At 49.7% G+C, this 24,633-nt stretch overlaps 1 protein-coding gene across 3 annotated transcripts in view; it reads left to right on the top strand.

Moving 5' to 3' along the window:
* Nucleotides 1-24,633, top strand: part of LOC308674064 (hexosaminidase D-like) — a 58,297-nt gene that overhangs the window by 30,077 nt on the left and 3,587 nt on the right. For 2 of the 3 annotated variants that reach the window (XM_081338241.1, XM_081338242.1), the window contains exons 4-13: nt 1,974-2,217; nt 4,723-4,832; nt 9,849-9,936; nt 17,836-18,000; nt 20,254-20,437; nt 20,890-20,961; nt 21,286-21,490; nt 21,996-22,078; nt 24,101-24,179; nt 24,435-24,536. In XM_081338241.1, the coding sequence (XP_081194367.1) occupies nt 1,974-2,217; nt 4,723-4,832; nt 9,849-9,936; nt 17,836-18,000; nt 20,254-20,437; nt 20,890-20,961; nt 21,286-21,490; nt 21,996-22,078; nt 24,101-24,179; nt 24,435-24,536 (1,332 nt within the window). The remainder of the gene's footprint in view (nt 1-1,973; nt 2,218-4,722; nt 4,833-9,848; nt 9,937-17,835; nt 18,001-20,253; nt 20,438-20,889; nt 20,962-21,285; nt 21,491-21,995; nt 22,079-24,100; nt 24,180-24,434; nt 24,537-24,633) is intronic. The other variant, XR_014027791.1, reaches the window with a different exon arrangement.

Consider the following 24,633-nt stretch of genomic DNA (forward strand, 5'->3'; position numbering starts at 1 on the left):
TCAGAAGTTGTGGGTGCTCCATCACTGGAGGCTTTCAAGAAAAGATTAAAAGATTTGTCCAGAATGGTACAGGGTCTCCTGCCTGAGCAAGCGGGTTTGGACTAGATCAGGGCTTTTCAACTTTTTCACCCACTGTACCACTTTTAGGATATGGCAACATCTGAGTACCACCAGTTGCCTAGCAACGTGTCAAAAACTTGATGACCAAAAAAAAAGGAAAAAAGTGATGAAGTACAGGTAGTCCTCGACTTACAACAGTTCACTTAGTGACTGTTCAAAGTTACAGTGGCACTGAAAAAAGTGCCCCCAAGCCACAGCTAATCAAGACACCTGCCTGCCCGCCCGCCCGGAGGCGCTCTTCCTCCTGTCCGAGGTTTTCATTGTTGTGGGCATTTCTGTTGAGGATTGGCAGTGGGGGTGGGATGGGGTAGTGTTTGGTTTTTATTCCCCTCCCCTCTGCTGGGTGGTTGCAGCAGGTTTTGGTCACTTCACATGACCCTGGGACACTGTGACCGTCATAAATATGAATCAGTTGCCAAGTATCTGAATGTAAATATCACAAGACCCTGGGGATGCTGCAACATTCCAGCTGATCGGCGCTTCTTCAGGGCTCAGGAGATGCGCTGGGATCAGTGCTGAGCTCCAGCTGGAGCCTGGCGCTGATCCTGGTGCTGAGCCCCGACAGCCCTGCAGCTCCAGCCGTCTCTCGCTCAGGCTTGTGCGGTGCTGCCACCGGTTCAGCTCACTCCCCTCCCCCACTACCACTCTTCTAGGATGGTCGCATACCACCTGCCAGGTGCCAACGTACCACAGGTGGTACCCGTGCCACTGGTTGAAAAGCCCTGGACTAGAAGGCTTCCAAGGTCCCTTCCCACTCTGCTATTCTGTTATTCCCTGCCTGTGGGGTCTGCTGGGGCAGAGACCTCCTCCAGGGGGTGACTACTTCGTTTTGAAACTGGTCTCGGCCTGCAGCTCCAGAGCCATTTTCCTTTCTAGGATTTGTTTCCTGCTGGGGTCTCACATTGCTAAGTTGTCCATCTCCCATCCTGTCTCCAGCATTGCGGGTAGGGAAATGAGAACTTGCGTTGTTGCAGGCAAGTTATAAAGTCACAAGAGGACATCATCTTCCCCAACCTGACTTCTGCCCTGAGGGTGGAGGTCTCGTTCTGTGCCAGGTTGAGGCCACCCCTATCAGGGGCACCAGCTTGGGGAAGGGTGCCTTGCATACCAGGGAGAGTGGGAGGCATTTTGGAGTCCTGTATTCCATCGCCCTGGCCCAATCTTTCAGCCTTGTCAACCTGAAGATGTGTGGACTTCAACTCCCAGAATTCCCCAGTCAGCAAAGCTGGGGAATTCTGGGAGTTGAAGTCCACACATCTTCAAGCTGCCAAGGTTGAGAAACACCAGCCTTGCATCTACCTGTCCAGCATGGCTACGAGGAAACAAAGGAGCATAGACAGTCCTCGACTTACTGCCACTTGTTTAGTGACCATTCAAAGTTACAATGGCATTAGAAAAAGTGACGTATGACCATTTTTCACACTTATTGCAGCATCCCTGAGGTCATGTGATTTACATCCAGATGCTTGGCAACTGACTCACATTTATGACGGTTGCAGTGTTCCAGGGGTCACGTCATCCCCTTTTGCGACCTTCTGATAGGCAAAGTCAATGGGGAAGCCAGATTCACTTAACAACCATGTTACTAACTTAACAATTGCAGTGGCTCACTTAACAACTGTGGCAAGAAAGGTCATAAAATGGGGCAAAACTCACTTAACTTTCTTAGCAATGGATCCTTTGGGCTCAGTTGGTGTTGTAAGTCGAGGACTACCTGCATGCACACTCTTTCCGATTTAGTCAGGTCCGTTTGCACATCATGCGCCGGGCAAGAGGTTCCTGGTGCCTATTTTGCCCACCTCTTAACGGCCCAGGCTCTTGGGGCTCAGCCTCCTCTCTGTTCCTCGTTGCAGCTTCACGCTGGACCAGCGCAGGGAAGCTGGCGGGGAAAGCCACTTCTGGGGCAGCGCCCAGGACGCGAAACAGCCAGCCAACACTCAGCCCCGATCGTTGGGGCACCCGGATCGCCAGGTAGCGGCTGGAGCGCCTGGCCTGGAGCTGAAGAAACTGCCCCAGCGGGACTTCAGCTCCACGCAGATGCGGCTGGTCCATCTGGACCTCAAAGGGGCAGCTCCCAAAGTATCCTACCTGGAGCAGGTGAGTTGCAATGTGAGCGGGACCGCAGGAGGCGGGATTGCATCCAACCCTCATTTCCAAGACAGTGATGGTGAACCTCTGGGGCTCAGCCTCCTGACACATTCAGAAAACGCCTAACTTGACTGGGCTGCCGTGTCCCTCCCCCAACGAAGGATAAACAATTCTTTCCGTATTTATTTATTGAAAAAAACACAGTTCAATCATAGGTGGTGCTATGTATTATATAAAGAAACTTCAAATTATTACAAAAACGAAATACAGGTAAACTCATTTGGGGAGTTGTGCTGTCGAGAATAGTTGTTGTCAGGCATTGATGAACACTGTTGTGTCACCAAAACATGGCTTGTCACGCGTGTCATTGGTCGGCCATGCCCTTGCTAAGAGCTGCTTGTTCTACAGACAGTTCTTTTGTGGCACTTTTTTTTAATTCCATTTATATCCCGCCCTTCTCCGAAGACTCAGGGCGGCTTACAAGCTTAGCAGTAGCCTTCATTCTATGCATATGCCTGCTTATTAGGGCTTTCACACACACACACCAAGCGGCATTATTACAAAGTCAGCTTAATTGCCCCCAACAATCTGGGTCCTCATTTTACCTACCTCGGAAGGATGGAAGGCTGAGTCAACCTTGAGCCTGGTGGGACTCGAACCTGCACTAATTGCAGGCAGCTGGTGTTACTTCCTTTGTTTTAAGACGCCTCCCACTGTTCTACACACTTTTCTTAATAATCCCATGCCTAGGACTGTCTTTTTTAACTGTGCTTGTTTTTTATTTGCCTTCGGATGAGGGGGAGAAACTATCACTCTCGACCTCCGTTTTAGTTTCGCTGACGGTGTTTCTCCTGGTCATCGAAGAAATCATCCCCTCTTCCTCCAAAGTCATACCCTTGATTGGCGAGTACTTGTTGTTCATCATGATTTTTGTCACGCTGTCGATCATTGTGACAATTTTTGTGATTAACGTGCACCATCGCTCCTCGGCCACCTACCATCCCATGGCTCCCTGGGTGAGAAGACTTTTCCTTCAGAAACTGCCCAGGCTGCTCTTCATGAAAGGACACGTAGATCGCTGTGCCTTTGCTGATCCTGAAGGAACTCTAAAACCAAAGCTGAGAAAGTATAAACACAAACAATTGAAAGATGGAGAAAAGGTGGTGATTGCCTTCTTGGTGGTTGCCTTACCCACTGCTCCACTGCCTCCCCAGTCAGTCTGGATTCCTTGTGACTCTCTGGATAAGTCTCCACAGTTTCCTTGGCAGCTTTTTTGACATTACCTTCCTCGTAGGGCAAAGAGAGAAGGATTGGGCCAAATCCTCCAACCGGTTTCATGCCCAAGTCATGATTAGAACTCAGGTCCAGGCCTTTGAGTACACCCATTATTGCCTCTTAGCAATAATCTATAATAGTAATAGCATTACACAATTCCCCCAAATGTCAATATACAGGTAGTCCTTGACTTATGGCCACAATTGAGTCCAGAATTTCTGTTGTTAAGTCAAACATTTCTTAAGCAGGTTTTGCTCCATTTTACGACCTTTTTTGCCACAGTTGTTAAGTGAATTGCTGCAGTTGATGAGTTAGTAACCTGGTTGCTAAGTGAATCTGGCTTCCCCATTGACTTTGCTTGTCAGAAGGTTGCAAAAGGGGATCACATGACCCCATGACACAGCAACGGTCATAAGTTTGAACCAGTCACCAAGCATCTGAATTTTGTTCACATGACCATAAGGGGATGCTGCAATGATTGTAACTGTAAAAAATGGTCCTACTTTTTTCAGTGCCGTTGTAACTTTGAACAGTCACTAAATGAGCTGTTGTTAAGTCGAGGACTGTCTGATACCCAGGTGTTGCAGAACAGAAATTAATTATGGGAGACTTGCTCCCAACCAGATTCTGCCCTGGCTAAATTCCTTTGGGGTTGCAGACCTTCTCAAGACAGTCTATGCCAGGGGTAGGCAACCTCGGCTCTTTTATGACTCATGGACTTCAACTCCCAGAATTCCTGAGCCAGCATGGCTCAGCTTGGAAACCTCTCCCTTTCCCCTCAGCATGCGCTGGCTCAGGAATTCTGGGAGTTGAGGTCCATGAGTCATAAAAGAACCAAGGTTGCCTACCCCTGGACTCTATGCAGTCAGAAGGACTGGAAGCATCGTTATATGAAGTTTCAGGACACATTTATTAGTGATCTAAATAGGTTTTGCGTCCAGGAATAAATTCTCCCTTTTGGCAATGGAGCTGCTGGGTGTGTGGAATAATGGAAGTGTCCAGCCACAGAAGCTGCATCGCTTGAATGGCGTGAAAACTGCTTCTGGGGTCCCTTGCGGGCAAGAGGGGAGTCTGAGAAGTTGCCAGTTGAGCCAAAGGTCTCCTGCAAGTGGCCGGGACTCCTTGTGGAGCGTGCCCTGGGCTGCTGGTTGGGGAGGGGGGGGTTGAAAGGAGCCGGCCCTCCGTCTCCCCTCCCTGCTGGGCTGCTCTCACCGCCCGTGTGTGCCTCCTTCCGCACAGATCTTCCCGCTCTTCTCCAAGATGGGGGCCAACGGGGTCCTGATCGAGTACGAAGACATGTTTCCCTTCAAGGGAGAGCTGGAGATCCTCAGGTCACCTTATGCCTACAGGTAAAGCAGACGGGAGGGCTTTGGCAAGGACTGGGGGGGGGATGGAGGAGCTAGGCCAGGTGTGGAGCTAGCCCCCAGGGAAGGGAAGACGCTCAAGCTCAGAAACGGTTTGTGCAGTGTGCCTAGAGTAGCCGAAATGGCAGCGGGGGGGGGGAAACCCCCAGCTTATCTGCCATGTTCTCAGCTGTGTGGGGGCATCACATTTCACAATGGGCTGTGCAGCCACCGATTTGGGTTAATGAGTAGCCGGAAAGCCAAATGTTCATTCCTTTGGTTGCGTCAAGTGTGTGTCTGTGTGAATCTATTTTGTTTCTTTACTACAAGGTGGTGGCTGGGGGGAGGTGCTACATGCATCCAACCATCACCCTTTCAGGGCTGCCTGCATTTCAAGACGGGATGTGCATGTGTGTATGTAGTGTATGCAGTCCAGCATACACGAACTGTCAGCACAGCAGGAGGCGTGGGGCTGGACAGCTCCAGGCTATAACCACATCTGGCGGGAAAGCCTGCTTTAAACAAGTTTGACAGCCCCGGGCTATAGCCAGACCTGGTGGGAGGCCAGGGTTTAAAACGATTGGCTACCTGCACTGGCGGGAAGCCCAGGTTTGAAGCTATTGGTTGGCATTCACCTGGGCAGGTATAAAAGCATGCCAGGTAAACCCCTTGTAAGCTTGCGAGTCTTGATTTCAATAAAGAGCATTTCACGACCACCTGATTGTTCCTGTTGTGTGCGACCACGCGATCTTACACTGGCGACGAAGGTGGGATCCTGCCCCAACAAGAAATAACAGCAGAGGAAATCGCGATCGGCTGCAGTAACCGAGGAAGCGCAGCGGCGTCGGAGCAGGACAACCCGCGACCGAGGCATGGCTCAGCTTGGTCAGTATCCCCTTTTTAACAGCGGTCGCCTGGAAGAATGGGAATCGTTTGTGGGGCAGCTAGAATGCTACTTACGGGCAAACGGGGTTGTGGATGACGGCCAGAAAGCGGTGGTGTTGCTGTGTAGCTGCGGAACGGACACCTACCAACTGGTGGTCGGTCTGTGCTCACCGGAGGACGTCGACTGCGTCAGCTACAAGGATCTCCTGAACAAGTTGACCACACACTTCTGACCCCACATGTCCAAAATCGCTTGGAGGTACCGATTCGAGAAGCGGGACCAACGGGCGGGGAAGTCGACTAAGCAATACATGGCCACACTCAGACAGGTAGCCCGCCTCTGCAACTTCGAGAACCTCGAAGTAAGGCTGAGGGACCACATAGTCTTCGGCCTGCGTGAAAAAAAAACCTGCGGCAAAAGCTGTTTGCCAGGCCGAAGCTAACGCTGTGGGAAGTCCAGGAGGAGTTCTTAGCCTGGGACGTTGCAGAGGGGACGGACCTGAAGGAACCTGAAGGTTGCAGCACCGGCGGAGCCATCCATCAGGTGAGCGGTTGCAGCGGAGACGAGGGACCAGCGACTGAGGTCGACGCGATTCACCGCGGCCCACGACCATCCAACACTAAACGAGACAAAGCGAGGGAGATGAGGCCATCAATGACGGAACCGAGATGCCCGGAATGCAGGTGCGGAGCGAACAACCCCCGGTCTACCCAGTTCCCCAGCTGCGGAGCAAACCACCCCTGGTCTACCCAGCACTGAGGCTGTGGACACGGACAACCCCGGTCTACCCAGTGCCCTGGTTGCGGCGCGAGCGGGCCCCAGTCTACCCGATGTTCGAGTTGCGGTGGACAGCACCCTTGGTCTACCTGCCGGTTCAAGTCAGCCAAGTGCCGGGCATGCGGAAAGACCGGGCACATTGCGTCTGTTTGCCGAAGCAAGCTATGAGACAACCTGCACAAGGTGGAAGCAGAGTTCCAGACAGCCACAGGTACTGGGGAACGGCATCGGCGATTGACTGTCAGCCATACGGAGGGTAGGGCAGCCATCTGCACAACGGGGGGTTCGAAACCCATCACCCGAAAATAAAGCTGGCAGTAAAGCTGCAAGGAGTTCCATGCAAAATGGAACTGGATTCAGGGTCGGCCGTCTCCATTATCTCCGTTGAAACCTTTAAGACAGTATGCAGGCAGAGCGGCCGGCAGGTTCCATTGAGGTCATCCAGACTGACCCTCACTGACTTCCAGAACCAGGGGGAGGCGTCAGTGGAGGTTTCAAGGGAATGTTGGATGTACTGGTGGTAGAAGGGCAACGCACCAGCCTTGTGGGGCTGGGCTGGTTCAAGGCACTGGAAATCAGGATCGTGGGGATTCACCAGACGCAAGGCTGCCGCACGCTAGAGACCGTTTGCAAAGAGTTCTCAGACGTTTTTGATGGGAAATTAGGAAAATACACGGGTCACTCAATCACTTTTAAGCTAAACCCTCAGGTTCCACCCATCAGAATTAAAGCCAGGAGAGTTCCGTTCAGCCTTAAGCATAAGATAGAACGGGAGCTTGACAAGCTGGTAGACCAGGGCGTATTAACTCCGGTAGAAGGAGCTAAGTGGGAAAACCCCATCGTAACACCCCTCAAGCCGAATGGTGAGGTGAGGATCTGCACGGACTATAAGGGGACAATTAATAGGGCACTGAGCGCTCACTCATACCCTGTCCCCGCAGTCAGCAGCATCCCTGCAAGGCGGGTCAATATTCGCAAAGCTCGATTTAGTGCAAGCTTATCAACAGCTACTGGTAGACCAGGAGGCAGCTGAAGCACAGACCATAGTCACCCACAAGGGGGCGTTCCGGGTAGACTGGTTGCAATTTGGCGTAAGTGTAGCTCTGGGAATTTTCCAAGAGGTCATGGAACGAACCCTTAAGGGAATACCAGGGGTCTGCCCATACTTTGATGACGTCCTCATCGCAGGGAATTCTGAGGACGTTCTGGCAGACCGGCTGCAGGCTGTGCTGAGCAGGTTCAGGGCTGCTGGTTTAAAGCTCAAGAAGGACAAATGCAGAATTGGGGTGACAGAATCTGAGTTCCTGGGATTCAGGATTGATGCTCAAGGCATCCACCCCGCAGCATCAAAGGTAAGGGCCATCAAGGAGGCTCCAATACCACAAAATAAGGCAGAGTTGCAGGCCTTCCTGGGCTTGCTTAACTTTTACCATGCCTTCCTGCCACATAAGGCAACAATAGCAAAACCCCTGCACAGGCTATTAGACAAAAAGACACCCTGGAATTGGTCTACTTCATCGGACTTTCAGGTGTTCCTGAGGACCTTGGGCATTAGACATGTCACCTCTGCCCCCTTTCATCCGGCCAGTAATGGGTTGGCAGAACGTTTCATGCGCACCACAAAGGACGCCCTCAAGCGCATCATCCAGGGGGACTGGAAGCAGCAGCTGGCCACCTTCCTGTTCCATCAACATTGCACACCGTGCACTGCAACAGGCAAAAGCCCAGCCGAACTCCGATGGGGCAGGCGGCTGATAACCACGCTGAACAGACTACACCCAGATAGAGTGGCTGCAGACACAGGAACCCCAAACCTAAACAAAGTTTTCAACCAGGGAGATACCATTTGGGCAGGAAACTATGGCACAGGCCACCCATGGGTACCAGGGGAGGTAGTGGAACAAACTGGGCCTCTTTCTTACAATGTAAGGGTGGAGGGGGGACTCCAGTGGAGAAGGCACCTGGACCAGTTGAGACCAAGGGCTCCCGAAAGGATCCTGGGAGACAATCAGGAAGGGAGGTCTGATGAAGCGGAGCCAACACCACAACAGACCAGGAGAGTCACCAGGGGGTCACAAGGTCTAACCTGCTCCATGTAGGGAAGGGACAATGGGAGCAGGGCAACAGCTGACCCAACCACAATAAGGACACCTCAACACTACAATGATAGTCCTTCAGCCGTCAGGCCCACAGACCCCCCTGGAACTGTGTCACCCACACAAACACAAGGTAGTCCAACACACCAACAGGAATGGCCGGACAGCAATAAAACGGACTCAAACCCCAACACACCAACAGGCGGGCTAACCCTGAGAAGATCCAACAGAACACACAAGGCCCCAGCCTACCTCTCAGACTATGTGTGGACTTGAGGGGGGGGCAGGCGTGGGAAGAATAAGAATGTAAATATTGTAAATAGTTCTGGGAAGGGAAATGGTCAAGAAAATGAGCTTCCTCACTATGGGGGAAGGGGTGTAGTGTATGCAGTCCAGCATACACGAACTGTCAGCACAGCAGGAGGCGCGGGGCTGGACAGCTCCAGGCTATAACCGCATTTGGCGGGAAAGCCTGGTTTAAACAAGTTTGACAGCCCCGGGCTATAGCCAGACCTGGCGGGAAGCCAGGGTTTAAAACGATTGGCTACCTGCACTGGCGGGAAGCCCAGGTTTGAAGCTATTGGTTGGCATTCACCTGGGCAGGTATAAAAGCACGCCAGGTAAACCCCTTGTAAGCTTGCAAGTCTTGATTTCAATAAAGAGCCTTTCACGACCACCTGAGTGTTCCTGTTTTGTGCGACCACGCGATCTTACAGTGTACTTTGTGAATTTGAGAAGAATTTTAGTGAGCAGAATGGAGGGAAACTGTACAGGAGTCAGGTCTCCCCTTGGCTCTCTTTAAAAAAAACTGACCTCTGCAGTCCCCCTTTGCAACCTGGCCTGCCCATGGCTAGCAGATGGCTCTCCTCTCCCTGTATCCCTTTTGTCAATGGGAGCGGTGCCCCCCCTCCTGTCCTCCCTTCACCCCGTTTCCTTCCTTCATGGCCAGCTTTGATTATCCTGAGCTGTCATGGATTTGTGCAGGAGCAGGAGACTGGGTCTCTGACGTGCCCCCCTCCCTCAAGATAATGAATAGAATCAGAAATAGAAACAGGAACAGAACAGAATAGAATTATGGGATAGAATAGAATAGAGCTGTAAGGGAGCTTGGAGGTATGGGCTGCCAGAGGCCAGAGTTTCTCACTGAGATGGGCAAAGCAGTCTCTTTGGGGGGTCTAGCAGGGCCCCTGCCCCCCTCTCGCCCCCGCTGGGATCCGGTGCAGGGCTGGCTGAGTGCTGACTGCTGCTTTTCTCTCTTGACAGCGAAGAAGACATTGCGAAGATCCAGGAGCTGGCAGGCCTCAATAAACTGGAAATAATCCCATTAGTGCAGACCTTCGGGCACGTGGAGGTAGGAGCAGCCGGCTGTGCTTAATTTGTCCCCTGTCACTTTTGAGGAATGTGCAAGGCCTGGCCTCTGTTTTTGCACACATACTGTGTTCACACTCTTTGATGTTTGCACGTAAGGCTTGAGTTAAATGGGCTCCAGCTGAGACCAGGAGGATGCGCAACTGTGGCTCAGCTGTGGCCAACAAATTGTTCTGGCGTTTGAACAACACACTGAAGCTGCCTACAGAATTAACCCACTTTCTGGTTTGGTGCAATCCATTTGACCATAAACTCAACCGAATAGGCTGGATTTGCCTAATATGCCCAGCCGCAAAATCTAAACCAGCCCTAACTTGAACTCAGTTGGCTGATTCTTTTGTGAAATTATCATGATTTGGGGACAGTAGATTTTTAAGGGTCACATTCTCTGATTTCACATGCTGATTTTCCTTTGGCGGTCTTTTTCTTCCACCTCTGCTCCTTAAAATTAGTTGTGGGCCATTCAGGGCCACAGTGAAGATTATACTGTACAAAACCTACGTGATACTCTGATTGTGGGGACAGTAAAATAGGCTCACCCAAAAGCATATGTGCCTTTTCATAAAGTTTGCTAGTTGGAAAAGGCGCTAGAAGACCCCTGAATTCTGTCATAAACTAAAGAGAAGGCCTGGTCCTTCTACCTCATTTTGCTCTCGCCTGTGAACTGGTGGTTCCCCAACTAAACAAAGTAAGGTGGGGGTTCAGCCAGATGCTCCAGGCCTGGTTAGGCTGGAGATGGGCTGGGCATCTGAGGAAACAAAGCTTTCTAAGCAGAGTGACAGCCTTCGATTCCCCAATCTGAAGGGATAAACATAAGAGCAGCACCTCCAAGAACTAGACTCAGAATAGGGTTTTATTTTTATTTTTATTTAACTTTCATTTATTTTCAGTATAAAAGGATGAAAAAGAATCTGCCACGAACAATTTAATACTGTTGGAGAACCACAAGAACAGCTGAATGATGATAGTTTAGAGAAAGGTTATTTTTTATACAGTTAGTCCTCAACTTACATCCACAACTGAGCCCAAAATTTCTTTGGCTAAGTGAGACATTTGTTAGGTGAGTTTCGCCCCATTTTATGACTTTTCTTCCCATTGTTCATCATTGCAGTTGTTAAGTTAGTAACAGGTTTTACAGTTGCAAGAAAAAAGTATGTGAACCCTTTGGGATCACGTGGAGTTTTGCATGAATTGGCCATAAAATGCGCTCTAAACGTCATGTAAGTCACAACAATAGAAAAACACAGTCTGCTTAAAATAATACTACACAAACATTAGCTGTTGTCATGTTTTAATTGAACATAAGATGGAAACATTCACAGTGCAGGGTGGAAAAAGTATGTGAACCTTTGGACTTAATAACTGGTTGACGCTCCTTTGGCAGCAATAACCTCAACCAAACGTTTCCTGTAGTTGCAGATCAGACCTGCACAACGATCTGGAGTAATTTTGGACCACTCCTCTTCACAAAACTCTTTCAGTGTAGCAATATTCTTGGTATGTCTGGTGTGAATCGCTCTCTTAAGGTCATGCCACAGCATTTCAATCAGGTTGAGGTCAGGACTCTGACTGGGCCACTCCAGAAGGCGTATTCTGTTCTGTTGAAGCCATTGTTTTGTTGAATTACTTGTGTGCTTTGGGTCATTGTCCTGTTGCATCACCCATCCTCTGCGGAGCTTCAGTTGGCGGACAGATGGTCGTAGGTTTTCCTGCAAAATGTCCTGATAAACTCTGGAACTCATTTTCCTATCAATGACAACAATCTGTCCAGGCCCTGAGGCAGCAAAGCAGCCCCAAACCATGATGCTCCCTCTGCCATGTTTTACAGTGGGGATGAGGTTTTGATGTTGGTGTGCTGTGCCTTTCACATAGTGTTGTGTGTTTTTCCCAAACAACTCAATTTTGGTTTCATCTGTCCACAGTATATTTTGCCAGTAGTGCTGTGGAACATCCAGGTGCTCTTTTGCAAACTTCAAACGTGCTGCAATATATTTTTTTGGACAGCAATGGCTTCCTCCGTGGTGTCCTCCCATGTACTCCATTCTTGTTTAATGTTTTCCTTATTGTAGATGTGTCAACAAAAATGTTAGCATGTGCCAGAGATTTCTGTAGGTCTTTAGCTGACACTCTAGGATTCTTCTTTACCTCATTAAGCATTATGCGCTGTGCTCTTGCAGTCATTTTTACAGGATGACCACACCTAGGGAGAGTAGCAACAGTGCTAAACTTTCTTCATTTGTAGACAGTCTGTCTTACCGTGGACACATGAACATCAAGGCTTTTGGAGATACTTTTGTAACCCTTTCCAGCTTCATGCAAGTCAACAATTCTTGATCGTAGGTCTTCTGAGAGCTCTTTTCTGCGAGGCATGGTTCACATCAGACAGTGCTTCTTGAGACCAGTAAACCCAAAACAGGTGTGTGTTTTTAAAGGGCAGGACAGCTGTCAGCAACACATCCAATATCATCACACTGGTTGGAGTCAAGGTTGGCTCACTCCTGGCTCCAATTAGCTCTTGGAGAAGTCATTAGGCTAGGGGTTCACATACTTTTTCCACCCTGCACTGTGAATGTTTCCATCTTATGTTCAATTAAAACATGATAACAGCTAATGTTTGTGTAGTATTATTTTAAGCAGACTGTGTTTTTCTATTGTTGTGACTTACATGTCGTTTAGAGCGCATTTTATGGCCAATTCATGCAAAACTCCAGGTAATCCCAAAGGGTTCACATACTTTTTCTTGCAACTGTATAGTGAGTCTGGCTTCCCCATTGACTTTGCTTGTCACAAGGTCGCAAAAGGGGGTCACATGACCCCAGGGGACACAGCAATCACCATAAGTATGAGTCAGTTGCCAAGTGTCTGAAGCTTAATCAGGTGACCCTAGGGAGGCTGCAGTGTGAAAATCAGTCCTAAGTCACTTTTTTCCAGTGCCATTGTAACTTTGAACGGTCACTAAATGAACTGTTCTAAATCAGTGATGACTTTTAAGTAATTGAGTATTTGAAGAGGAACTTCACTGAGAAGTTAATAGCTTACCAAAACTTGGAAGATCTGTGACTGCATCTCTGCCACTTTTTTGGGGGGTAAAACTTGATTTCTCTTGTGGCTAAAGGGGCTGGCAAATGGCGTTCTTGCTCTCTAATCAGATAGTAAATTGCTAAAGGAGCTAAAAAAAGTTGGCAATAAACCCCAAAATGCCACTGTTGCAATCATCTTTTCGAGACCAAGGATTTCATGGTGAAGATAAGGAAATGAAAGAGATTGTGCGGGTTCTATTAGTAGGAACTCCTTGCTTAAGGGACCTTCCGTGGTGCTATTTTGCCATCTAGAACAGGGTTTTGTGACCCAGATCCTTGGTGATCAAAACGACTAATTGATATTATTTAAAAGGGGATGCGAAGATCTCGCTGCTTTAGAGCCAGCTCCTGTAAAAGACGGGTGGGGGCTGTTCTAGTTCATTTCTGCAGGACTGTTTGAGGGCACAAATAGATGTTGTGGAAGAACCCAATGAAAAAGACAAGAGGCAGCAATGCAAAGCAATACTTCTTACTTTAAGATTCAGAGGTTTATTTCAGCAATAATTTGGAACACACACATAAGCATTACTTATGTTAAAAACCCATTGCAATGAGGTCCAATGACATAGCAGTTCCAATAAGGACAGCATATAGGCCGGTGGCAAATCAATCAGGTCCAGTCCCTATCTACCCCCCGTAGATAGGGCTCGCAACTTGGGAGTCCTCCTGGATGCACGGCTTACCTTAGAAGATCATGTAGTAGCCGTGACCAGGGGGGCTTTCGCACAGGTTCGCCTGGTGCGGCAGTTGCGGCCCTATCTAGACCGGGATGCCCTGTGTACGGTCACTCATGCGCTCGTGACCTCTCGTCTTGACTATTGCAATGCTCTCTACATGGGGCTTCCCTTGAAGACCACTCGGAGGCTCCGACTGGTACAGAATGCGGCCGCGAGAGTTGTCTTGGGAGTTTCCCGGTACTCCCATGTTACACCTTTGCTCCGCGAGCTGCATTGGTTACCAGTTGTCTTCCGGGTGAGGTTCAAGGTCTTAGTGATGGTTTTTAAGTCCTTACATGGCATGGGTCCGGAATACCTCGGGGACCACCTGCTGCCGGCGTCAACTCCCCTCCGCCCTGTGCGTTCCCACAGAGAGGGCCTCCTCAGGGTGCCTCCGGTCAGAGAATGCCGGCTGGTGGCCCCCAGGGGGAGGGCGTTCTCTGTGGGCGCTCCGGCTTTGTGGAATCAGCTGCCGGTTGAGCTCCGGATGGCACCGGATCTCCGCTCCTTCCGGCGCGGGTTAAAGACCCATTTATTTGAACAAGCTGGCCTGGCCTGATGGGGAATTACTTAGGGTTTTAATATTTATATATATATTTTATTGTTTTTATTGTGGGCAATAATTTAATTCTTTTTTAACTTTTGTACTTTTGTAGTTTTAAGATATGCCCTGTTCACCGCCCTGAGTCCTTCGGGAGAAGGGCGGTATAAAAATTTAATTAAATAAATAATAAATAAATAAATAACCTTTTGTACCCTTTCTCATCCTAAGACTGCAGACGGATGGTCATCAACCTTGCACTTTCTGCTGACCATAACTTTCCTCATATCCATCTACATCCGAACTCATACCCATCAGCTACTTTCAGTTCCCCATTTCTCACAGTTCCAGGCCTTATGTTCTAAATGTATTTGAAACAAGCAAGCTTAGCAAAATCAAACTAAGTAAAGTACAGTTGCAGTTTAGATTACAAATAGTTCCTTCGGATTGTAAAACTGAGCACAGCGCAAACTTTGGTCCAATACTTTTCCACAAGGCCTGATTTAGTTCACCTGGGCCTAAATCTTGCATAGAAGAACAATAGTCAACATTTTGATTTTCCACAGAGAGAACCTGCTCAGAGTCGCTCCCAGTAGGAACAATGTCCTGTTCCCAAACCCTCTGTGCCTCTTTCTTTCCAGAATGAAAATAAAAGAAAGTCTCAATCCGGAAAAACTAATTTCCCGCAGTTAAAAACAGTGATACAGATAGTCCTCAACCCAGGACTGGGCAGCTAGTGATTATTCAAAGTTACGACAGACTTCTCTAGGCCTACTGCCAAACCAGATTTGAACTTCCAATGGGCGGATCCCCCTGCAGTCATGTGATCGCATTTTGGACACTTGGCAAGTGTCCTGCAATCTGTGACTTTTTTTGCTGAAAAACACCCCTTGTGGACAATGTATTCACTTAATGACAGCTGCAAAAATGTCTGAATGTAATCACATGGTGACCTGCTTAACGACCGGCATGACTTATGACTGTAATTCTGGGCTTTAGGATGGTCATAAGTCCAGGACTCCTGTAGTCCCATTTAAACACTCAAATTGTCTACTACACTCAAGGGAGAGTTAACGATCTTGAGATGTCTCTTCACAAATTTAATCAAAACTGTACAGACTGACTTCAAAAGCTGAAAATAAATGTGTTTTCAATCGACCTGCACCTAACATTATATGATCCAAATCTGCAATATAGAAATGGAGTTTGAAATTAAGTAGAAAATGGTAACAAGGATTGCTTTAAAGAAGGAATAAAGCAGGAAGTTCATAATCCATCTGAATTTTCTTTTGAAAATCCAAATCAAGCAATTTGATGAAGATCTCTAGACCCTATTTGTCTACTTGCTACTCAAGGAAACAGTCGTGCATAACATTCTTCCATCTGTAATTGGTGATAAAAGAGCCATTGTAGTTCTAACATATATAAAAAAGAGCACGGTTAATGTTACCTTTGTTTACCAGTCAGTAAAGTTTGATTCGTGCATTTACCAAGCAAAGGGTGAAATGTCAAGAGTATTTTCATTATAAAGCAGTCTAGAAGTGAGCAAGTCCAGCCAACAGTTATAACTTCTCTTAATGCTAGAGAAATAGTTAAAAGAAATAGTTTATATGCAGCTTTCATTGATATAAAAGCCACACTTCTTTTGGTCCCCCGTTTGTTCCCCTTAACAGACTTAAATAGTAGCAAACAAAAAATGTTTTGTCAGTAGCAAACAAAAGCTTTAAAAGCCCAGACATTGAATCTGCGCAGATTTTGAGTTGTACATTTATTCTCTCAGAGCTAACGTTTCTACTTTGGTGGAGTTTTATAGATTGGCTTTAATAAAATAAGTATGTTTTCTTGCTTTCTACTGATTTGAAACTCCCTTGTAAAGACCAAATGTGCTAATCCATCCATCTGTATCTCCCCCAAGTGGCGGTGGTGGTCGTGATGGTGGGCTGTTCCTGGAAGGGATTAGCAAACGGTCAGGAATGTAGGCCAAGGGTGGATATTCCCAGCAGGGAGACCCAAGGGGTGAAGGTCATCCCAGCTGCCCAGCTACAGGAGCTTTGGTGGCGCAGCGGTTAGAATGCAGCATTGCAGGCTGACTCTGCCCACAGCCAGGAGTTCGATCCTGACCAGCTCAAGGTTGACTCAGCCTTCCGTCCTTCTGAGGTCAGTAAAATGAGGAACCAGATTGTTGGGCAAAATGCTGATTCTGTAAACCACTTAAAAAGGGCTGTAAAGCATTATGGGGCAGCATAATGCTTTACAGGGGTCTTCAAACTTGGCCCTTTTATGACTTGTGGACTTCAACTCCCAGAATTGAAGTCCACAAGTCATAAAAGGGCCAAGTTTGAAGACCCCTGCTTTAATGCATCATTTCCAAGAGGCAGAACTATCCGTGGGAATTACTGGGACCCAGAATGTCTCTGAGCAATTTCATTTCAGCACTTGCTTCTCTCCTTGACTAGTTTCCATCCATTGCTTCTTGCCCTGCCTTCGGGCGCTTTGGAGAATAGCTTGACTCCTTCTTTTTTGGGGCAGCCCCTGAGATATTGGAACACTGCTATCATATCCCCCCTCGTCCTTCTCTTCATTAGACTAGACATACCCAATTCCAGAAAGCATTCCTTATATGTTTTAGCCTCCAGTCCCCTAATCATCTTTGTTGCTCTTCTCTGCCCTCTTTCTAGAGTCCCAACATCTTTTTTACATCGTGGTGACCAAAACTGGATGCAGTATTCCAAGTGTGGCTTTACCAAGGCATTGTAAAGTGGTATTAACACTTCACGTGATCTTGATGCTATCCGTCTGTTAATGCAGCCTAGCACCGTGTTAGCTTTTTTGGCTGTTGCAGCACACGGCTGGCTCCTATTTAAGAGATTGTCCCCTGGGACTCCGAGATCCCTCTCACAGTTACTACTATTGAGTAGCAGGTAGCAGGTAGTCCAGGAGCTCTTTCAATAGGCTGATTTGCCCACCCTAACACAACAGGCTCTGCAGCAGTGCTAGAATTACTGCCTCTGCAGCAAGCAATGCCTCCTCTGGAAGGTTTTTGTGCTCAGCAGGAATATCTTTTGTATTTTCATGCTGTAGATCAGGGCTCTCTAAACTTGGCTGGCTGGCTGAAGAATTCTGGGAGGTGAAGTCCACAAGTCTTAAAGTTGCCAACTTTGGAAACTGCTGCTCTGGATCAATGTGGCTGGGGAATTCTGGGAGTTGGAAGTCCATGCATTTTAAAGTTGCCAAGATTGAGAAGGTCTTTTGTCTGCATTCTAGGGTGTTTAACTTCTTGTTCAGTATCAATATTGCTCATCTTCTGATCATGATTCCTGCACTTTTTAATGAACAAAAGAAATTTAGTTTTGGCTTAATTCCCTTCTAGGTTTTTGTCGCTGCAGTGACCTGTCCAGGCCAAAAGTTAGTAACAATCTTACGGTGGGCTAGCATCTTTTCTAGCCTTGAATGGGAGACTTGTCTCCCGTGAACTCAACGCTGGCCTTGGCCCCAGGTCCACTTCTGCACAGCACGGCCAAGAGCTCCTTCTTTCTCTCTTGCAGTTCATCTTGAAGCACGACAAGTACCGGCATCTGCGTGAGGTGGAGCGTTTCCCCAACAGCTTCAACCCCCACCTGCCAGAGACCCTGGCCCTCCTGAAGGCTCTGCTCACCCAGGTCCTCAGCAAGCACCCCCACTCCAGTTGGGTACACATCGGGGCTGATGAGGTACGTAGAGGGTCTGCTGCATGGGTGGGAATCCCCCCCCTCTCTCTGGACATGGTGTTTGTCTAAATGGGCAGAGAGAGCAGTTTACCATTTGTTTGAGTTAGTAGCTAAAAGAACCATCCTGCAGGCATGAAAGCTGGATCCCATTTAAAGGTAATTCCCCAAGCTCAGCATTATTCTCTGTGTTAACCTCATGCCTCAAGGTCACTTTGCCAAGATTTGAGGGCCAAAGGAGCCATTTTCTGTGGCGGGTTTAAGGTAGGTCCAGGAAATGTCTGTTGAGCACAGTGCATCTATTTTTAGTTTGATTCTGCCCCCCTCCCCCGCCCATCCCCTCGGATTCTTCATCCCAGCCTGCCTGGGGGCCACAGTTGTGCGTGGGGTCCTCAAGTTGGTTGAAAGCAGACACACCTTTCGGGACACGTCAAGGGCAGCAAGACATGTCCTTCTCCTCTCTGTGATAACTTTTGGGAGATTGGACAACCGTTTGTCTGCAATGGTATAGGGTTTCCTGCCTAAGCAGGGGGTTGGACTAGATGACCTCCAAGGTCCCTTCCACTTCTATTATTCTGTTCTGTTATTCCCAGCTGTTTTCCCAGTTCAGGATCCTGAGAAGTTACTCGCTTATGTGTCTCGCCCACTAAATGGTAGATTTTCTGCCTCTTCCTTTCTGGAGATGTTTTTCTCCTTTGGGGAATTAAGCAAGTAGCAAAGCAGCACATTACATTTTCCACCCTTCTGTGTCCACCCCCCGGGCAGGATTTCTTTGGCATTCTGACAGATCTTCCCTTTGCGCACACGCAGATAGGTGAGATCTGCTTTTGTCATCACAGAAGGAGATCATTCAGAAATGGACTCTGGGAGGTTATCCTCACATTTCACAGGGGAATAAAAAGGAGGAAATTGCATGCAAGTAGTCCTCAACCTCTGACTACGGTGGAGCCCAAATTTCTGTTGCTAAGCGAAACAACTTTTCTTGCTACATTTGTTCAGTGAATCGCTGCAGTTCATAAGCTAATAACCTGGTTGTTAAGTGAATCTGGCTTCCCCATTGATTACGCTTGTCAGAAGGTCGCAAAAGGGGATCGCGTGACCCCGGGTGCTGCAACAGTCATAAGAACGTGCCAGTTGCCAAGTGTCTTGAGTTTTGATCATGTGACCGTGGGGGATGCTACAATGGTCGTAACTGTGAAAAACAGTCGTAAGTCACTTATTTCAATGCCATTGTAACTTTGAACAGTCACTAAATAAACTGTTGTAAGTTGAGGACTACCTGTATTTCCAAAAAAGTTTCTTTTAAAAGGCTGATTCCTTCTTTATTTTATTTATTTCACTTTTGCAGCTTTAGCAATTCCAAGAACATTTGGGAACAAAGCTTGTTTATCAGCCTGCTATTAATAGCATTGACTGAGTTTAGTACAGAAAACTGTTAGAAAAGTCTTCCAAGTTACACGTGGACCTGTCTGTTACCAAAATTAGCCTCTTCGACGTGTTAAAAACAGCAGTTGTGTATATCTGTGCTTCTGAGTTCCCAAGTTAGTTATTCACCCAAACGTTAAGGCATTTATTCAATGACTTGTTTAATGTTTCTGAATAGGGAACTGAAGCAGGATGAGGCTTGGGTAGCCATGGGTGGGGTGGGGTGGGGTGGGGTGGGGGGATCTTCAAGGAAGAAGATCTCAGGCTTGTAGACAATAGCATGAAGCGAGAATACACTCTGTGCAGTGGCTGAGGAAAGAGTGGGGAGAAGACGTGTCCTTTGCTGACAGAAGAGCCTGGCTGTGCAAGAAGGACCTTTGAGGGACTCTTCCACTTCTGAGTGGAGTCATTCTGCCTTTTGGTAGCCCAAGCCAGAGGGAGCATTTAACAGAATAACAGAGTCAGAAGGGGCCTTGGAGGTCTTCTAGTCCAACCCCCTGCAAAAGCAGGAGCCCCTCTACCATTCCAGACAAGGGACTGTCCAATCCCTTCTTGAAAGCCTCCAGTGATGGAGCACCCACCACTTCTGGAGGCAAGCCCTTCCACTGGGTTAAGAAATTTCTCCTTAGTTCTAGGTTGCTTCTCTCCTAGATTTGAGAACTTCTGTCTGGAACAGCCCCATCTTTGTCAAGTGCAGGCGGAACCCCTCCGCCTTTCAACCCGCCTCAAAATGGGGGATTAGGATCGTTGCTTCAGCCACTGTGAAAGGGCAGAGTCTGTTGGGACGGGAGCCCCCGCTCCCCGCATTGCTCAGGCATTTCTTTGGCCCTGCAGGTCTTCCACTTAGGCGAAGGGGTAGATTCAAAGAACTGGATGAGTCACAACGGGGGCGATACGGGCAAGATGTACCTGAACCACATCCGGGAGGTGGTACACTTCATCGCCAGCCAGCCGTGGGGGCTGCAGGTGTTGCTCTGGGACGACATGCTGCGGAAGGTTGGCGTCGCAGCCATCCAAGGTCAGTGCCATCCGCCGGGACCTTCCTGGGCTGTCGCTGGGGTTAGCCTGCCTGACCTTGCAGTGGTTTTCCTTGGAACTGTTCCTGCACACCTGGGTGGTGGTGAGGTCCGTGGCTCTGATTGGTTGAGCTGCCCTTACGTCACAGAGGGTGGCTGGGCAAGCAAAACATTTAGGGAGGCTGGGTGGGGCTGGTCATAGAGAAGAGTAGGAGAGACAGGCCAACATGTGCACGAAGCAGCTCAAGAGAAGCAGGGAGGGGTCAGGAGACAGGGTGGGCAGAAGAGAGACCCCCACTGCCGAGAGAAACTGCAAAAGAAGGCCCAGAGAAGTTGACCCCTTGACGTGAAACTGCCCACCCGATCCTCGGCTGCAGGGCCTTCATTCTTCATTCAGGGTTATGGGCTTGCAGGAGCCGCCTGTGCATCTCACCCAAGAACTGATGTCTTTCAGATTCCGGCATTGCCAAACACGCGTCTCCCGTGCTGTGGTTTTACGCTCCAGACTTTGATCCCCAGCAAATAGGTTGGCTTCCCATCTTTTCTTCCCATCTCTTTGCAGCGCACGTAGGGAGGTTAAAGCAGTTTAAGAAAAGATGTTTTCGTTTCTTGAAAGGACCCCTGGCTTTCTTTGAAGGCCCAGTTGGCAAAGTCCCCTAACTTTAATCCCTCCCAGTCACGATCCTGTGCGCTTGGCGTGTCTGAGAAAGGCTCTGGAGGTCGCTTCGCACAGGGACCCCACAGGCCCCTCAAAGGGGGGGGCTCCTGGGCACCTCTTCAGCTCTGAGCAGCCCGCAGCCCAGGGCTGGTGTTGAGCATGGGCGATCCTCTCTCTCCCTCTTTACTCTAGGAAGGTACATTGAAAAGTACGCTGAGTGCGGCTTTCCAACCATCTGGTTTGCGAGCGCCTTCAAAGGCACCACGGGCCCCGCCCAGGCCTGGACCCCCTTAAACACCCACCTGCAGAACCATCTGCGATGGCTGAAAGTCATGAAAGTCATGGAGAAGATGCCCTCCATCCGTTTCCAGGGCATCGTACTCACCGGCTGGCAAAGGCAAGTGTGTGTGTGTGTGTGTGGGCAGTGTCTGTTTGGCCTCCCCAGGAACCACAGCCCTCCGTCAGCTGCCCCTGGAGGAGAAGAAGGGCCCAGCCTGGCTTCAGGGCTCCTCCACAGGCAGCAGAGCCATCTGCCGAGGCTTCAGGCAGGTGGGGTTTCCTTTGGGCTTCGCCAGGGGAAGGCTGGCATAGGCAGAACCACTCCCCCCTCCCAGCCTTGTTTAGCTCTACAGGGGGGACCGGAGTCGCAGGGGGTCCAGAGGCTGAGCTGAGGGGTGGCTTGTGCCATTGCCCTCCCAAAAGAAATGCCCAGGCATAGCACCCCCTCTTCCCCTAAGGCCCCTCCCACCCCAACCAAAAGAAGAAAGAGGCCCTCTGCAGCCTGAGGTCTCTCCTCTTGCCCCCCCCCCCAGTTCTTGCCTTTTGCATTGCCAGCAAGGAAAAGGAGATCTACTGTCCGGATAGGCGAAAATGGGGGGATCCGTTTCTGTTTCTCTGTGCAGGTACGACCACTACTCTGCTTTGTGTGAGCTGCTACCTGTCGGGATCCCCTCTCTGGCCGTGTGCTTGCAGACCCTCGTGAACGGTGAGGGGGGAGCCTGGGCATTTGTGGGCAGGGGGAAGGTGGGCAGGAGCATTTCTAGCATTTCCAAGTTGCAGAGAGCCACCCAGTGGAGACAATGCAAACTATTGGACTGGTTGTGTGTGTGTGTGTGTGTGTGTGTGTGTGTGTGTGTGTCTCCACACACCTCTCTTAGGGCAGCCTCTCTGCTATTGGCAGGACTTTGGTGCCCTCAAGTGGTGCATTGAAGAACAGCTGCCTCCTCCACAAATGGCAGAGCGGTGGTCTCGGCATGCCTGGCCCCCTCCAGCTGCCCTCCAAAAGCCCTGCCAGAAGGGGGGCTGGAGGCCCCCCTCCCTCGTGGAGAAAGAGGTGCAGTGCTTGCATCTCAGAAAACGCTTTTCCTAAATTCTGTTTGATTGGGAGAAATTTTCCTTCTCGTACTTGAGGGATTGTTTAAATTATTTCATTACAAGCGTATGAAAAGTTAAAAACTATTTTTTGTGATACATAATTAATTTCTGTCTGAGGAAGGATAGGCAGGGCCACTTGAAGTGATTAAAACGGATCAAATGACCGGCTCTTGCCTCATCCCAAGAAGCCAGAATGCCTGGTTTGAGCCAGGCCAGCCTGGTAAAGGAACTCAGCCAGGCTGGTTTGTAAAATCCAGTTTCTGGCAGACGGGTAGATAGGGATTCCTGAGTGTGAGCAGGGCTGGGTTTTCCACACATTTCTTGTGTCGGGGTGCTTAAGGGGTGAAGGGGGTCCCTTAGCCAGATGTTCAGAAAAACTGACCACGTCCTCAGCTACGCCCATCACGGGTCTCGGGCTCAAAGAGAAAATTGCCCAGCCTGGTTCCTGCCACTCCCGGCGGTGTTAGCTCAGTCAAGGTTAGCTCCACATAGGCAGGTTGTGGCTTTGTGCAACGTCTGATCTGGGTCAGGGATTACAGAGGCATAAATTAAAGAGCTGGCAGAACAACTGGCGGGCGAGGGCTGCCTTTGTGGAGCAGGGCAGGGAGGGATGAGGTGGTGGGCAGGGACCAGTCAGGAGTCAAAAAATTCCCGTGCTGATTTGGGGGGGGCGCACCCGAAAGGCACCTGTTGCTGTTGCAAGCCCCTTTTCCAGGACTCTGCCAGGGCCCTCTGATGCCCACGTGCCTGGCACTCCCCCCACCTCCCAGAAGTGATCTGGGAGGTTGTCTGAACAAAAGTCCAGGGAAGGGGCAGACCCTCCACCCCCAGCCCCCAGTTCTTCTTTGAAGAGAGGGGGGGGCTTCGTTTCCTCCCTGGGCCAAAGTGTCCTGCCCTCTCCCCTCTTGCCTGAGGGCACCACAAGGGCCTCCCCCCTCCCTCCAGACACCCCCACCTGGCAAAGCGCAAAGGCCATTTAAAGCGGACTCTCTCCTCCGTGTCCTGTCTTCTCTGGGGCGGCCTTGCCACCCAGCACTACGCCAGGGCATCCCCCCCACCCCGGCTACTGTGCTGCTTGGGGCAGCCAGATCAAGGGCAGATTACAGGCAGTCCTCACCTTAGGGCCACAACTGAGCCCAAAATTTCTGTTGTTAAGCGAGACAGATGTTAAGTGAACTTTTTCCCCATTTTTACGACCTTTCTTGCCACGGTTGTTAAGCGAATCACTGCAGTCGCTAAGTGAATCTGGATCCCACATTGACTTTGCTCGTCAGAAGGTCGCCAAAGGTCACATAGCCCTAGGACGCTGTGTCCGTCATAAATACGAGTCAATGGCCAAGCATCCGGATTTCGATCACGTGATCATGGGGATGCTGCAAAGGTCATAAGTGTGGAAAACAGTCACAAGGAACATTTTTCAGTGCCGCTGTAACTTTGAATTGTGGCTAAATGAACTGTTGTACCATGTTGTGTGTAGACAAGTCCGTGTTTAGGGACGGCACAGCTGTTTTCTCTGGGTTACCTTGCTGTGGCTCCACACAGCTGCCAGCCACGTCTCCCCCAGGCCAGGCAGGCAGGCAGCGGGGCAGAGCCCCTTCCTCACTGGCCCCTCCCCGCTCCTTCTGTCCCTCAGGAGGCTTCACCGAGGCTGCCAAAAAGAAAGTCCTGGCCATGCTCGGCTTCCAGAACCTGCACCTGGAAAAGAGCACCTGGTGCGTATACAAAAGGGGTCGAGGTGAGGGTGGAGGCTGGTTACGGGGGTCTGCCTTTAAGTCAGCCGTTCCTATCCCAAGGGTACTGCAAAGCTCATCACCCCTAGCCACGGGAGGCCACGATGGGCTAGCAACGGCGGGGGAGTCTTTCTTCAGTGCCCATTGTGAAAAATGCCACTTTCCGAACTGGAGAAAATGGAAGGCAGCCGCTCGCATCCCAGAGTTGCCGCTGAAAATCTCCTTGTGTCTTCCCAGCGAAGGAACCGGGGCGTTTCCGGGCTCCGATATCTACCGCATGGTGGAGCAAGTGGACGGCCAGCTGAAGGACTCGGTCACCAAAGTCTTGGAGGAGGAAAGGTGGGTGCCACGGCAGAAGGGCCCCACAGCATTGGCCTGGCCAGGAGGTGGGCCGGGCCCCAGGTTCCCCTTGTCTCCTCCCCACTTGCCCCGTTCC

Source organism: Vipera berus (assembly GCF_964194415.1).
Source record: "Vipera berus genome assembly, chromosome: 13".
Lineage (NCBI taxonomy): Eukaryota > Metazoa > Chordata > Lepidosauria > Squamata > Viperidae > Vipera > Vipera berus.